The 14,842-nt window shown below is 40.9% G+C and overlaps 3 protein-coding genes across 8 annotated transcripts; 1 reads left to right on the top strand and 2 right to left on the bottom strand.

Moving 5' to 3' along the window:
* Positions 1-6: 6 nt before the first annotated feature.
* On the bottom strand, positions 7-5,487 carry LOC147289779 (protein EARLY RESPONSIVE TO DEHYDRATION 15-like). Of its 4 annotated transcripts, none has more exons than XM_086236645.1 (4): positions 5,397-5,487; positions 5,273-5,312; positions 418-662; positions 7-331 (listed from the first exon to the last, which is right to left on the bottom strand). In XM_086236645.1, the coding sequence occupies exons 2-4, from the start codon at positions 5,296-5,298 to the stop codon at positions 168-170; spliced, it is 435 nt and encodes a 144-aa protein (XP_086092771.1). In that variant the 5' UTR covers positions 5,299-5,312; positions 5,397-5,487; the 3' UTR covers positions 7-167. The 4 variants fall into 4 exon arrangements, with proteins under 4 accessions (XP_086092771.1, XP_086092772.1, XP_086092773.1 ...); XM_086236646.1 differs by having other exon boundaries at positions 5,273-5,315; XM_086236647.1 differs by having other exon boundaries at positions 7-328; positions 5,273-5,455.
* A 1,032-nt stretch (positions 5,488-6,519) lies between these two features.
* On the bottom strand, positions 6,520-14,836 carry LOC147289780 (protein RETICULATA-RELATED 5, chloroplastic-like). 3 transcript variants are annotated; one of them, XM_086235706.1, is made up of 8 exons: positions 14,085-14,836; positions 13,829-13,958; positions 13,075-13,605; positions 12,397-12,504; positions 11,719-12,267; positions 11,098-11,211; positions 10,498-10,645; positions 6,520-6,769 (listed from the first exon to the last, which is right to left on the bottom strand). In XM_086235706.1, exons 1-7 carry the CDS (start codon positions 14,816-14,818, stop codon positions 10,499-10,501), a joined length of 2,313 nt encoding a protein of 770 aa, XP_086091832.1. In that variant the 5' UTR covers positions 14,819-14,836; the 3' UTR covers positions 6,520-6,769; position 10,498. The 3 variants fall into 3 exon arrangements, with proteins under 3 accessions (XP_086091832.1, XP_086091831.1, XP_086091830.1); XM_086235705.1 differs by having other exon boundaries at positions 6,520-6,779; XM_086235704.1 differs by lacking the exon at positions 6,520-6,769 and having other exon boundaries at positions 10,311-10,645.
* LOC147289781 (cation/H(+) antiporter 15-like) lies at positions 6,795-9,956 on the top strand. Its single transcript, XM_086235707.1, has 3 exons — positions 6,795-7,082; positions 7,191-8,192; positions 8,303-9,956. Exons 1-3 carry the CDS (start codon positions 6,834-6,836, stop codon positions 9,524-9,526), a joined length of 2,475 nt encoding a protein of 824 aa, XP_086091833.1. The 5' UTR covers positions 6,795-6,833; the 3' UTR covers positions 9,527-9,956.
* Positions 14,837-14,842: the final 6 nt, after the last annotated feature.

Here is a 14,842-nt window from a genome sequence, read left to right on the forward strand (position 1 = left end):
ATTGAATTGAGTCACAAATTTCATTTTATTTTTTTACTGCTCAAAGCAAGTAAAAGGTAGCATCAAGTACACGAACAAACACTAAAAACTGATCATACATTACATACTATGTACAAATACTAACATCAACATGATCAAACTCGGTGAGTCAGAGAGACCGACTCGTTCTACCTCGGCTGCTGAATCGCCCGTGGACTCACTTTCTGGTTCACTTTCTTCGGAGCCTTTTCAATATACCTGGGAGCCTCCGCCAAAGCCCGACCCTTTCGCCATTTCAACAGTCCCATGGAGACCAACTCTCTGTGGAAGTCTTTCTCTTCTTCCTCCTCTGCTACACACCCAAAAAAAAAAAAAAAGAACGAGTTAGATCGGGAACTCGGGCGAGTTGACCCGGGGTACTAAAGTAGAGTTACTTACTGTGTTTGTTGTCGGGGTAGTGGTCGTCGTCGAAGAGGGCATCGATGTCGGAGATGGCAGGGTCGTAAATATCGGGAAAGACAGGGTCATTTTGGGGATCCTGGAAGCGCTCTTGGAGCCAGTAGTCGCGGAACCAAGGGGAGGACTGAACCAGGGCCCACCATTCCTCGGAGAAGTCCTCCACCGTCCGATACGCCAACGGAACGAACATCGGAGCGTTCGGGTTCAAAGTTGACGACGGCGACGATGTTGTTGCAGCAGACCAAACCGAGAATAAAGGAGTTCTGTTTTGAATGAGTCTGTGTTTGTTTCAAGTAGTCCAATAAGGACCGAGTCTTAAGGTCAAGTAGTGGTTGTTTAGTTGTCCTGTTTTTAAGCATTTTATTTAGGCATTACGTGCTCTGTAAAAGGCTATATAAGCCATCAATGGTTCTCAATAATTTTTAGAGTTTCCAAAATCCAAATTGTCTGAGTCCAAATTACAAATTGGTATCAGAGCTCGAGTTTTGGATATTGTGAGAAAAGAAGCCGCAGCTTCAAACACGAGAGTAAGGAGAGATGGGAGATGATGATAAGATGAAGCTACCTCAATTCGATGGGCATTGGGATCACTGGAGTGAAGTCATGGAGAATTTCTTCCGAGCCAGAGGACTGTGGAGTCTGATCGAGACCGGTTTCGAGGAACCGCCGGTCACAACGGTGTTGACACAAGAGCAGAGGCAGCAACTTGACGATGCCAAAACCAACGATCACAAGGTCAAACACTATCTCTATCAATCAATCAATAGAGAGACGTTTGAGCAGATTTTGGACCGGAGATCATCTAAAATCATATGGGAGTCGATGAAGAGGAAGTTTGGAGGAAACGATCGAGTAAAGAAATCGTTGCTGCAGAAACTCAGAAGAGATTTCGAAGTACTGGAGATGAAAGAATCTGAAAACATTGAAGATTATTTCAAACGAGTGCTAGCCATCACAAATCAGATGAGAAGCAATGGAGAAGTGATGACTGACACGAAGGTGGTGGAGAAAATTCTCAGAACTTTGACAGAAAGGTTCATGTATGTTGTGGTGTCGATAGAGGAATCAAAAGACATTGAGAGTATTTCTCTGGATGAACTACAAAGCTCATTGTCTGTTCACGAACAGAAATTCAAGAAACCAGAAAGGATAGACGAACAAGTTCTGAAAGTAACAACCAGAAGAGGATCGGGAACCAGAGGGAGAGGTTCTAATGGAAGAGGAAGAGGACGTGGTCGGGGCAGGACATCGTTCGACAAAAGCACAGTAGAATGCTACAAGTGCCATCAACTTGGTCACTTTCAAAACGAATGCCCAAAGTGGGAAGAAGAAGCGAATTATGCCGATTTCGATGAAAAGGAAGAGATGTTGTTGATGGCTTACATCGAAGACGAAGAGGATGAAGAGACTGCAGAACTGTTGATGATGACATACTCGGATAACCAAGAAATCATGGGAAGGAAAGCTTGGTTTCTCGATTCAGGTTGCTCAAATCACATGAGCGGAGATCGCAACCTGTTCTCAACGATGGACTCGAGTTTCAAACATTCTGTCAAGCTGGGAAATAACAAAAAAATGGAAGTCGTTGGAAAAGGGAACGTGAAGCTGATCCTAAATGATGCACCATACGTGATCAGTGATGTCTACTACGTACCGGAACTCAGAAACAATCTCTTGAGTCTCGGACAACTCCAAGAGAAGAAGCTGTCAATTCTGATACAAAAAGGAACCTGCAAAATTTACCATGACGAGAAGGGTTTACTAGCAGAGAGTAAGATGAGCACAAATCGAATGTTCATACTATTTGATGAAACCAGAGAAGAAGCAAGACCACAACAGCAGTGTCTGCAGACAATTTCAGAAAACATGACAATGTTGTGGCATGAACGGTATGGACATCTCAGTCACAGCGGCATGAGAGCATTGCAGAGCAAAGGCATGGTTCGTGGTCTTCCCAAATTCGACACACAACAGTTCACATGTTCAGATTGTCTAGTGGGAAAGCAAGCGAGGAAACCCATTCCCAAGAAAAGCAAGTGGAGAGCTAAAGAGACTCTAGAGTTGATACACTCTGATATATGTGGTCCGATCAGTCCCACATCCACCAGTGGAAAGAGGTACATTCTGTGTTTTATAGACGATTATAGCAGGAAAGCTTGGGTGTATTTGCTGAAAGAGAAGTCAGAAGCTTTCAGCAACTTCAAGATATTTAAAACGATGGTGGAAATTGAATCGGGAAAGAGCATCAAAGGGCTGAGAACCGATCGAGGAGGAGAGTTTACCTCTCATGAGTTCTTGAATTACTGCAAAGAACATGGGATACGGAGACAACTGACCACTGCTTACACACCGCAGCAAAACGGCGTTGCAGAGAGAAAGAATCGCACAGTTATGAACATGGTCAGGTCCATGCTTTCAGCAAGGAAGATGCCAAAGATTTTCTGGCCAGAAGCAGTAATCTGGACATTCTATATTCTTAATAGATGTCCCACACTTGCCGTAAAAGACATCACACCGCAAGAGGCATGGAATGGAATCAAACCAACTGTAGAACACTTTCGAGTGTGGGGAAGTCTCGCACACGCTCACATCTCCGACGAGAAACGAGGGAAGCTTGACGACAAAAGTGCAGCATGTGTATTCCTTGGTTTTTCAGAGGAATCCAAAGGGTACAAACTGTACAACCCAAAGACGAAGAAGTTATTGATAAGCAGAGATGTGGTGTTCGAGGAAACAAAAGGATGGAACTGGGAAAAAGATCAAAATCATCACACAGATTCTGTTTTGAGTTGGAACGATGATGATGGAACATGGGAGGAAAGTGACGATGAGCATGATACCGGAGAAGATTCACGTGATGAATCAGAGGAATCGGTTGAAGTCGAAGAAGAAGCTCCAAACGAGCAAATCATAGAAGTCAGAAAGGGACGAAGAACAAGAAGTGTACCACAATATCTCAGTGACTATGTCACCGGAGATGATATTGATGAAGAAGACGAATTAAACATGGTGGAAATCAATTCTTTTGATCCAGCAACTTTCGAAGAAGCAGAAAAAGTTCCGAAGTGGAGAGAAGCCATGAACGAGGAGATAGAATCCATTGAGAAGAATCAAACATGGAAACTCACAGACTTGCCAGTTGGAGCAAAGTGCATCGGAGTGAAATGGATCTATAAGACAAAGTTCAACGAGCAAGGAGATATAAACAAATATAAGGCGAGATTGGTGGCGAAAGGATACTCTCAAGAACATGGAATCGATTACACAGAGGTGTATGCTCCTGTCGCTCGAATGGATACCATTAGAACCATCATCGCTACAGCAGCTCGAGAAGGTTGGGACATCTATCAGCTAGATGTAAAATCTGCTTTTCTTCATGGAGTTCTTGAAGAAGATGTATACATTCAGCAACCTAAAGGGTACGTGGCAGAAGGATATGAAGACAAAGTCTACAAACTCCACAAGGCTTTGTATGGCTTAAAACAAGCTCCAAGGGCCTGGTACAGTCGAATCGAAGATTATTTCATCAGGGAGGGTTTTATGAAATCTCCAAACGAAGAAACCTTGTTTCTTAAAAGCAACAAACAAGGCAAGTTTCTGATTGTTAGTGTTTATGTGGACGACCTGATTTACACAGGAGATGATGTCTCAATGATGAAAGAATTCAAGTTATCGATGCAAAGGGAGTTCGACATGACCGATCTCGGGAAAATGAGGTATTTTCTGGGAATTGAAGTGTTGCAGACACCGGAGGGAATTCACATATCTCAATCGAAGTATGCCTTAGAAGTTCTGAAGCGATTCGAGATGGAAAATTGCAACTCAGTGCGCAATCCGATGGTACCTGGGTGCAAACTCGATTTGGATGAAAAGGGAGAGCTAGTCGATGAAACTTTCTACAAGAAGATAATTGGAAGTCTCATGTATATCACCAACACTCGACCTGATCTACAGTTTTCTGTAAGTCTTCTAAGCCGCTACATGTCAAAGCCAACGAAATTACATCTACAAGCAGCTAAGAGAGTCCTAAGGTATCTTAAGGGGACTATGGATTATGGTATTTGGTATAAGAGAGGAGGAATCGGAGGGTTGACTGTTTACACTGACAGTGATTTTGCGGGAGATGTCGATAGCCGGAAGAGTACCACAGGTTATGCTTTTCTCTTAGATGATGCAGCTGTTGCTTGGTGTTCCAAGAAACAACCAATCGTTACTCTTTCTACAACCGAAGCGGAGTATGTTGCTGCATCTGTCTGTGCTTGTCAAGCTGTTTGGTTTAAAAGGATCTTGGAGGAGCTGAAGTATGACGTGAGTGGTAGTATTGTCATTCTATGTGACAACACTTCAACAATTAAGCTCTCTAAAAATCCAGTTTTTCATGGGAGGTGCAAGCATATTGGTGTTCGTTTCCATTTCCTTCGAGATTTGGTCAAAGATGGAGTGATTTGTCTTGAACATTGTGAATCAAAGGAACAAGTAGCCGACATTTTTACCAAACCGTTGAAGCTAGAAGTGTTCGAAGATCTGAGGAGCAAGCTTGGAGTTTGTTCTGCTGGAGATAAGCTAAGCTTGTTGCTCCAAGCTTAGTTTAAGGAGGGTTTGTTGCAGCAGACCAAACCGAGAATAAAGGAGTTCTGTTTTGAATGAGTCTGTGTTTGTTTCAAGTAGTCCAATAAGGACCGAGTCTTAAGGTCAAGTAGTGGTTGTTTAGTTGTCCTGTTTTTAAGCATTTTATTTAGGCATTACGTGCTCTGTAAAAGGCTATATAAGCCATCAATGGTTCTCAATAATTTTTAGAGTTTCCAAAATCCAAATTGTCTGAGTCCAAATTACAGATGTCCTACCGGAAATTACGTCCATTGCCACTTTGCTGTCTGCTAATATCAAATCTCAAATCAATGCGACTGAAAATTTAAAAATACAAATGAAATTTGGTAAATATTAGCAAGAGAGAAAACCTGAAGTTGAAGCGTTGAAGAAGAAGGAGGTGAATTACGTGATGAGGATAAGACCGAGAGGTATCTTATCTTCTTCTCTGATTGTCGTGATATAAATAGGCAAATAAATACGGAATCCTAAACAAATATCAAATATGTAATAACGGAAAGGTGCGTGAAAAAATGTGGTCGGTCACTGGTGTATGTCGAATGGCGACAAATATGAAAATTGGGCCCACAATTGGGTCCGAATTCCAAAGTCCAAAATTGGTAGTTTTCCCCACTGGCCCACTGTTTTCTTATTTCCCCTTTGCGCTTTCGAGAGTGAGTCTCAGACGCGGGCCCACTGAATTATCTATTCTTAGCCACGCCAGAGAGGCTTCAGTCTTATCACTTATGAGTTATGACTCGGACTACCGCATCCGACTCTTTATATGAATTAATTACGGAGGATTGTTTTATAAGAATTTTCAGATTCATCAAATGAAATATAATTTGTCTATTTTATATTAGGTACAGTATTATAAAATGATATCTTCGTCTCATTCTATATTTGAATATTAAGTAAAGGATGAGAAATAAAATGAGTTTGAATGAAGTTTTTTTTTTTTTAAGTGTTTGTAATTTAAAGTAAGTTATTGGATAATAAAATAGGTATGATTTACGGTTTAAGTTAATAAAAATATGTTATTAGATTAATCTAAAAATTCTTATAAAAGTCACTTCACAATCCCTCATGAGAGCCATTATAATGATATAAAAATATAAATAAATTATCTATTTATTTTCAATTTATATATTAAATTTGAGAAAAATCCTACACTGATGGTTGTATTTTATCCAAATTTGATAATTTAGTAGATTATTGGATCAAGTTGGTTTTGGTTAACATAGTTCATATTCATATTCGAGTATTTACAAGTCATTTATGAGATAAACTTACTTATAAAGGGATAAAAGCTGACTTGACATCTCAATAAATAAATTATGTCTTGAAATTAAAGAATATTATGTGATGAAGTATAAAAGTATAAATATCATTATATTATTTGTTTGAAATATTAAATCAGCTATATACATGTTACATGTAAATTTCTCTAGTCGTTTATACCATGATAAAGTGCATGCATGCATGTCATAGTTGATACACAGTACGAGATATATAGCAAGCTGAGCTCCCCGCACTTTTCTCACTGCTCGAATTTAGAGATATCTAATTTTTAGGATATACGTTGCTTATCACATCTCATATATATCAAATCCAAAATATCAGGTTGACCTCCCATTTCTCTGTGACTGTATGTGTGGTAGGTGTCGCATGCATGCAATATTCGATCACTTTGATATCATCCCTCTTCTTCCTTTTTTTTCTTTCTTCTTCTTCATTCTTTTTCCTGCAGCAAGCTGCAATTAATTAAGTACAATTATCAGCAATAATTAATCAATTGATTAGCATATATGATAATGGAGCCACCAGCAATGAGCAGTGAACTGGTCCATGATGTCCTAAATGCAATAGATAATGTGAGTTTGGTGTGTCAAAATCCCCACAGCATGCATGGCGGGAGTGTGTTTCGCCACAAAAACCCCCTGCAATCCTCTACAGCTCTTCTTTTGCTGCAGTTATGTCTAGTTTCATTGGCTTCACAGTTCATCAATCTTGGCCTCAAACCTATCGGACAGTCCAGCATTGTTTCCCAGATTTTTGTAAGGTTTTCTGTACCTCTTAATTAATCAATCCTCCTAATTACCTACATTTAATTTCCAGTCATGTATATTAACAAAAGTTTTAATTACCAAATCAATTCTGTACAGGGTGGTATAATATTCGGGCCATCAATCCTGGGGCATAGAAAGGAAATCTCGGACGCTCTGTTCCCTATCAAAGGCGCCATAGTGCTTGAAACAATTGCAGTATTCGGTCTCATGTTCTTCCTCTTCATGATGGGAGTGAAGATAGATGTGAGCAACGTGTTGCGCCCAAATCGAAAGGCCTTGGCCATTGGACTTTCATCCTTCTTCACCACCTTCGCGTGCTCTGAAGCATTATCCTTCTTGTTGGTCAGATATCTCCCCATGGACGCCACCTTAGTGAAGGTGCTCCCGTTAATAGCCGGATCGCAGAGTATGTCCAGTTCCGCTGTCATTGCTTGTCTGCTCACCGAGCTCAAGATGTTAAACACTGACATGGGCCGCCTTGCCCTCACTGCATCAGCTTTTACTGATTTTTTAGGCATTTGCTTGGTCGCGGTTGGTATGGTAGCTTTGGACCCCAATCGCAAAAATATAGCAGTACCAATTTTGGCATTGACATCGGCATTTGCACTTCTGCTTGTGATTGTGTTTGTGTTCAGGCCCGTGATTTTGTACATGGTGAACCGTTCACAGGAAGGAAAACCTCTGAAGGAGAATTACGCTTTTGTCATTTTCGTTTTTGTTCTTGTCTGTGGGTTTCTCAGTGAGCTCGCATCCCAGCATTACTTTCTGGGGCCGTTTCTGCTTGGCTATGTGGTGCCAGATGGACCGCCTTTGGGGTCAGCTATGGTGGGGAAGATTGAAACTCTGGCTTCATGGTTATTCTACCCAACATACCTTGCCGTCAGTGGGATGAAAACCAACGTCCTCAAGATTCACTTGCGGTCCTTGTTGGTCGTGGTGGTTGTGATTTTCTTCGCCAGTCTGGTCAAGACCGGGTCAGTCATGTTGCCAGCTCGCTATTGTGGTCTGCCTACACAAGAAGCTTTTGTGCTTGGTCTCATATTCAACGCAAAAGGCATCAGTGAGCTTATTGTTTACAACTTGTGGAAGCAATCCATGGTTTGTGTCTAATTTGGCTGGTGATCTTAATTTGTCTCTGATTTTCCCCAATACAATGCTAATCTTGAATGATATGATGATCATATGATGAATGAATCTTTTAATTGCAGATAATGACTGATCAAGAATTTGCGCTGGCCGTGCTCTCGGTGCTAGGGACAACAGCAGTGATAACACCCTTGATAAAATATCTCTATGATCCTTCAGAGCAGTACTCGTTATTCAGAAGAAGTACAATCCAGCATCTGAAGCGGGAGTCGGAGCTCCGAATTATGGCCTGCATTCACAACCCGGAAAGCGTTCCCACAATCATAAACGTCCTAGAAGTGTCACATGCAACGGAAGACAACCCTGTTGCAGCCATAGCCCTTGTCCTCGCTGAGCTTGTGGGGCGAACCACCCCTATTCTTGTAGCACACACCCATGATAACCTACATAGCATCAGCAGCATTTCATCCAAATCCAGTCAAATTGTGAATGCATTGAGGCAATACGAGAACTACAATGAAGGTCGAGCTACCCTTCAATCATTCACCTCCGTCTCCCATTACGAAACAATGCACGACGACGTTTGCCGGATAGCATGGGACAAGAGAGTAAACATTGTGATCCTGCCGTTCCACAAGCAATGGGCAATAGATGGCTCCATTGGGTCAGTCAGTCGAGCCATCCAATCCATGAACATCAATGTCCTAAAAAAGGCACCTTGCTCCGTCGGAATTCTCATCGACCGAGGAATCGTAGGCGGGTCGGTGTTGGTTCTAGCTACCCGGCATATATACCATGTTGCTGTGATCTTCATTGGTGGTGCAGACGATGCAGAGGCACTAGCCTATGGCGCTCGCATGGCAAGGCATCCAAATGTGGATTTAACAGTTGCACGGTTCCTTCTCTTTGGAGCTGAAAATACTAAAGACCGGAAGCGGGACAGCGACTTAATCCACGAATACCAGCGAGCAAATGCAGTGAATGAACGATTTGTTGTTGTGGAAGAGGTTGTACAAGATGGAGCACGATTGTCTGCTGTTATCAAATCAATGGTGGACTGTTTTGATTTGATGTTGGTAGGGAGGCATCATCAGGACACCCCGCTTCTTGCGGGGCTTGGTGAGTGGAGTGAGTGCCCGGAGCTTGGAATCGTCGGCGATATGCTTGCTTCGCCGGATTATCAGTCAGCAGTCTCTGTATTAGTGGTGCAACAACAGAGAATAGGAGGAAAACAAGTTAGTCGGGCCATGCAACCCATTGATAGAGAACCGCTGATTCATGATGCCCCACCTGAAGATACAACAAGAGGATCGTGGACAATCACAGTGAATGAACGTTATAGATAGATTTCAGAATTGCACTCTGTCTTGGTAATTCTTTTTTTCCTTTTCAAGTTAACCCCATTCATTTTTCCGTAAATGAGACAATTTTGGGGTCTTTTTGTGCTTTTATTTTTTTTTTTTTTTTTGCACTTGTTATTCAAGAGTGACCTCTGGAAAATTATTTTTGGGTAAGAAACTAAGAACCTCTCTAAACAAGAGAAGTGTTGTCTACTAGAGGTACCACAATTTTTGTATCACTTTGGTACAACGGCTCTGACTGATCCACATATATAAGTGGATCCCATCTCTATTTGATATGTGGTACTAATATGGTAAGTAGTACAAATAGTTTTATCCCATGTAACACAATATTCTGCAACCCCTCATAGCATGTTTAACCACATCTATTACAGGCCCTTCCATGGAAAACGACTCTTCTTCCCCTTGCATATGGATCACCTGCAAAGCATCAGTCTCTAATATGAAATCATTGAATCCAGCATCTTTAGCCATCTGCAAACCCTCCAACACTGCCAATAATTCCATAAACAGTAGGGGGAAAAACTCCAATTATGGTTTGGCCATTGCTATCATCAATCCTCTATCATTCTCCAAAACAATTCCCACCTCTCTCATCATGACAGCACTGTTTACAGCACCATTTCAAGGGAAAAATATATCTCTTCATGAAGGTTTTCCCATTCATATTATTATGAGATAATTTCAATCTATATTCTTCCCGAGTACCTCCTACCTAGTACCTACCTATAGATCAGACGAGATTTGAAAAGTATGCTCACACACACTAGGAGTTTAATTATAGAATATTGCTTTTATGATCACCAAAATTGTAAGAATTATATTGTACAATTACATTAAACAACATACAATTGGGTAATGGAAGTGATACATGTAAAGCTAAGGACCAAAATCCATTTCTTTGAGATTCCAGAATTATCTGTAAATTAGTATGAAAGTATAAAGTGGGATATGACCTCATTTATTCTGGATTTCATCTACACTAGTCTCCTCTGTGTTGTTACATTCCAATGCAGCATGTCTAGTAGAATCTGGCATTTGGTAAGAGGACGATTCACTCTTCCAAGCTTGTAGTCCAGTAAAGCGTGCAAGATCAACCCATTGCTGCAGCAGTTGAGAGGAAATATTAAGAGCAATATTGGGCAATAAATTTATCTAATTGCATTTTAGCTATTGTGATGCAACAATGGTTCACGTAGAAAATGAATCAAGATTAAATGATTTTGTAAATCACAAACCATCAGGTCCATGAGGCATGAACAATAACCAAAATAACAAATGGAAAAAGATCCACAGAGTTCATGAAAGATTTACATAAACAACAGTACACCATCAGTAGCCACTTCATCTATTAAGACAAGTATATATTCTCTAAACACATAGTACATAACTACAAATTAATACAATAGCATGATGAGCCAGGTTCCTAAACATGGCTCTCATAAAGACTAATAATAATAAGGTTGTCATGGCTTAATTGGTCTTTGAACATATAAAGAAATAAATGAACTGGAGCATAAGAATACATTATACTTGAAGAATAACATGATTCTAACCTGAGTTCCCCAGTAAGAGTTTAATGTCCGAGAAAGGAAAGATAGCATATTTACAAGTAATGTTTGAGAAGAAAACACATCAGAAAGTCGATGCTCCACTACTCCAGCAATAATCTGCATTACAATTATATTTCATGTTAATGCCAAAGGAACACTACAACACAACTAAGATGTATAAATATGTTTTTTACTTTTGTTATATTGCAAAGGACTGTCCTATTCATTGGATGAGTATATGAGGGTCATTCTGACTTATAAGGTGGCAAAGATGCCTAGTTAGCTCCAACTTTACAGCTTGTAGCCCAATTTTCCTTCTCTCTTTTTTTTTTTTTTTGTTTAGAAATAGAAGCATTTTTGTGGGCATTGGCTTCAAGTGAATTTTGAGATATACCCCATTTTTTATCCACGCTGAAGGGTTGCTGCTGTTTCATGAGTTACTATTTGTTCCTTGAGTTGCTAGTTGACTTTATTTGGCCGTTTCTGTTTTTGTTTTTATTTTTTCCGGACTGTTTGTTCACCTTTAAAGTAATTTGGTTACTCTTATATCTATAACATATTTCTCTGTTTCCTTTTTTTTTTAGAAAAAATAAAAGCAAAGAAGATGTCGAGCACTTTCTCTACCTGATAACGGAGATTCGCTGATGTTCCGAGAAAGCATCCATATATTATTGCCGTTTTAAGCACTGGAGATCTTTTCTTTTGCTGATTGATAACAAGAGCTGGGTTAATGAATCTGCGAGCTGAAAACAGAACATTTGAGGCAGCAACAGCCCCAATACTGGAAATAAATCCAACACTAGCTAGTTTTAGCCCGCCCAAAAGCATAGATGCAAGTCTATGATTGATACTCCAATCCTTCCCTGCAAGATCCTTTTGAAATGCATTATCTGGGATGGATCCAAGAAGACCTTTAATAGCATCCATGCCATCAGGCTCATTCATCTCATCAGCATACGAAAGGAACGACAATGTCGGGGCAGGAAGCCACACTGTAAAGAAATCAACAACTGTTCCCCTTAGAGTATCCGTAATAACGTAGTCCAGCTCTTCAAAGAAATTTTCTTTGCGCCTCTCATACTGTGCTAAGAGAGTAGTAGTTATTGATATGGCTTCTTCTATGGCTAATCTATGCAAGAATTTAGGATCTGCCAACAATCTTTCTCTGAAACCCTGCATCAAGATGAGCTATGGTAATCTTATGTGCCTATTATTGCTTTTCACCTTTGAATCTAGTATAAATGTCAAAACATTCTAATGATTAAAAACCTAACAAAGTATAAAAATTTCAAATCTACATACCTGGAAACGTTGAGTGAGCTCTGAAATAAGAGGATATTGCTCCAGATCAAAGAAGTTCTGTAATACCTCTGGAGATACCAAACCAAGATCCAGTCCTTTTTGAAGGTCCTGAAAAGCAAAACACAATTTGGTCTTCAGAGAAGAAAGCAACACCATTAAGGAGAGTTAATATTTTCCTAAAAGCATATGTAACTTGCAAACCCCCCATCACATCAGACAACTCACCTCCGTTAACCAAACATCATTTGTTAAATCCAAAATGACTTCTGGAAAAGGTGAAATTTCAGCTAAATAAGCAATTGATAAGATGATCCCTGTTATTTCATCATAGCTTAAGATGATCCATCTTTATTCTTGACAATTATACCACCATAAAAGCTAACTACTAGTTGCATTAAAATTATGTACCTCCTAGTGCACGCATGAGCTTGAAGCACTCCCAGTTATTCAATTAAGTGAAATCTCCCTATAAACATTGGGAAGTAGAACTTCTACAAAGAAAATTATTTCACCTCCGGGGAGCATTTAAAAACAATTAGGTCCTTTAATGTATATTCTTTCAACCATTAGTGTACACTGGTGTGGGAACTTTTGTTGTCAAACTGTTTTTCAAATCAAGAATAAGTTAAACTGATGAAACAACAAAGGAAGAAAAAGACTAAGAAGAATACAGCTAACCTGTGGAAGGGCGTCTCGCCTCCTGCCTGCTGCATTCATAACTCGAGCAATTTCAGCACGATCAAAACAATTCCTATTGCAGGGTCTGGCAGCAGAATACCACAGGAAATCAGCAACAGGAACTTCACCCTCTCGTCGTATGTCCTGTCTTTCAGGATTAAGTAATATAACTACTTGGTTTTTCTTTTGCATCTTTTTTGAAATTCTAGCTGGCAGTCCTGTCCCTCTTAACCCATATCTGACATGGCTTGCACCTGTCACCACCACTAGAATACCATTTGCTCCTCTATCTACCATTGCCTGCAAGATAATCTGGGACATAGTATAATCTTCAACCACTCTTGCTTGTGCAGATAGATACGAGCTCGGCCCAAAAGGAACCAATTGACTCGGAGAATTCAAATCAACTGGCGATCTGCGCGTGATAGAAGTGAAGCCTGAGATGAATCCCGAACCCGCTGGAGGAGCATACATTTTACGGTCAGCCTTTGAAAGCCCACGGATTCCCTCAGCTTGGACAATCCGTAAAACCTACGAATACCAGAGTAATCACTATGCACAACTTAGTTACTAACCTATTCACACTCTAAAAAATAAGAAGTGGCAGAAAACTAACATACATTAAGATCTTAAGAAATGACATTTATGCAACCCAGTTGTTCAAATTTAGATTATAGGATCCAGTACAAGATACACCATGATACATTGATGCTAGCTAGTTTGATTAAAGGAAAGTGTAAGTATGTAAGAGGACCTTGAGTGGAGTACCACAAGCCACAAGCCGAACTCCATTATCGCGACAGTAACTTAGAAGAGGCTCATATTCCTGCCAGCGTTGAGGCGGCCAATGTGATGTGTAAGACTTCAAAGCTTCTCCATCTATGCTGCCATCACATATTATATAGGCATCAATATAAGCAACACAGAAATATATGCGACCGTGTGTGAAATGCAGATTATACATAAACAGATAGAAATAAACTTACGATATTTATGAGTTATGAGATAACCTTTTGTTCATGTACTGATTGAGCTGGTCCTGAAGGTTACAAGGAAAAGCTTCAAAAGCCAAAGACAAGGTTCGGTCGCTCTCCAAACACCTTTTCCCCAAGTTCTTCACAATCTCAAGCTCCAATTCTTTGTCGTCGCGAACCGGAACCTGTTCGGCTTCGCCTAAATACAGAATCCGAGCATTCATCAGCTTCTCCCAGACCTTGCTCTTGTCCTTTCCCACCGCCATTGGCTCTCCGATCGCCGTCGCGTCGTATATCCTCGACGTTATCACATCCTCCTCCTTCTTCTCCTCAGCTCTTGGTTCCGGTGCCGTCGCTGAAGGCGACAGCGACGGCGCGTCCTGAGCGCTCGCCACAGTCGATTTCAGAAACCAAGCGCCGAGCGCCAGGGACGGCGCAAGTAGTGCGTGTCGCCTCGTATGGAGCGGACTCCGGGGAGCTTTGTCGGAACAGTTGGCATCTTCTATTGAATTTCTGATATCTTTATCGGAATCTCCGGACGAATTCCGGCGGAGAATGACGGAGATTTTGGTGTGGTGGTTCTTTCGGTAAGAAACTCGCCGGAAAACGTGGAACAGTTGCCGGCGGAGTTGGATTTCCGGAGAGGCGCGTGGAAGAGACGTTACATATAGTGGTCCACTTGCGGTGAAGCCTCTGTTGGTGTGGGGCTTCATTTTGATTTTGCGGCGAGAATGCTTAACATTTAGACATTCAGTCCCACACTCCCACATGGTCACACAGAAGAAAAGAGTCGT

The sequence above is a fragment of the Dryas octopetala genome, chromosome 3 (assembly GCF_963921425.1).
Source record: "Dryas octopetala chromosome 3, drDryOcto1.1, whole genome shotgun sequence".
NCBI classification, from domain to species: domain Eukaryota; kingdom Viridiplantae; phylum Streptophyta; class Magnoliopsida; order Rosales; family Rosaceae; genus Dryas; species Dryas octopetala.

Bases quoted from the DNA above. Each gene is read 5' to 3' on its own strand.
- LOC147289781 (XM_086235707.1), top strand. From the start codon at position 6,834: ATGATAATGGAGCCACCAGCAATGAGCAGTGAACTGGTCCATGATGTC. The intron at 7,083-7,190 runs GTAAGGTTTTCT...AATTCTGTACAG, and splicing joins GCATTGTTTCCCAGATTTTT to GGTGGTATAATATTCGGGCC. The intron at 8,193-8,302 runs GTTTGTGTCTAA...TTTTAATTGCAG, and splicing joins ACTTGTGGAAGCAATCCATG to ATAATGACTGATCAAGAATT.
- LOC147289779 (XM_086236645.1), bottom strand. From the start codon at position 5,298: ATGGACGTAATTTCCGGTAGGACATC. The intron at 663-5,272 runs TGTAATTTGGAC...TGCAACAACATC, and splicing joins GTAATTTCCGGTAGGACATC to GTCGCCGTCGTCAACTTTGA. The intron at 332-417 runs GTAAGTAACTCT...TTGGGTGTGTAG, and splicing joins CTACCCCGACAACAAACACA to CAGAGGAGGAAGAAGAGAAA.
- LOC147289780 (XM_086235706.1), bottom strand. From the start codon at position 14,818: ATGTGGGAGTGTGGGACTGAATGTCTAAATGTTAAGCATTCTCGCCGC. The intron at 11,212-11,718 runs GTAGAGAAAGTG...ATTGTAATGCAG, and splicing joins CAGCGAATCTCCGTTATCAG to ATTATTGCTGGAGTAGTGGA. The intron at 10,646-11,097 runs GTTAGAATCATG...CAACTGCTGCAG, and splicing joins ACTCTTACTGGGGAACTCAG to CAATGGGTTGATCTTGCACG.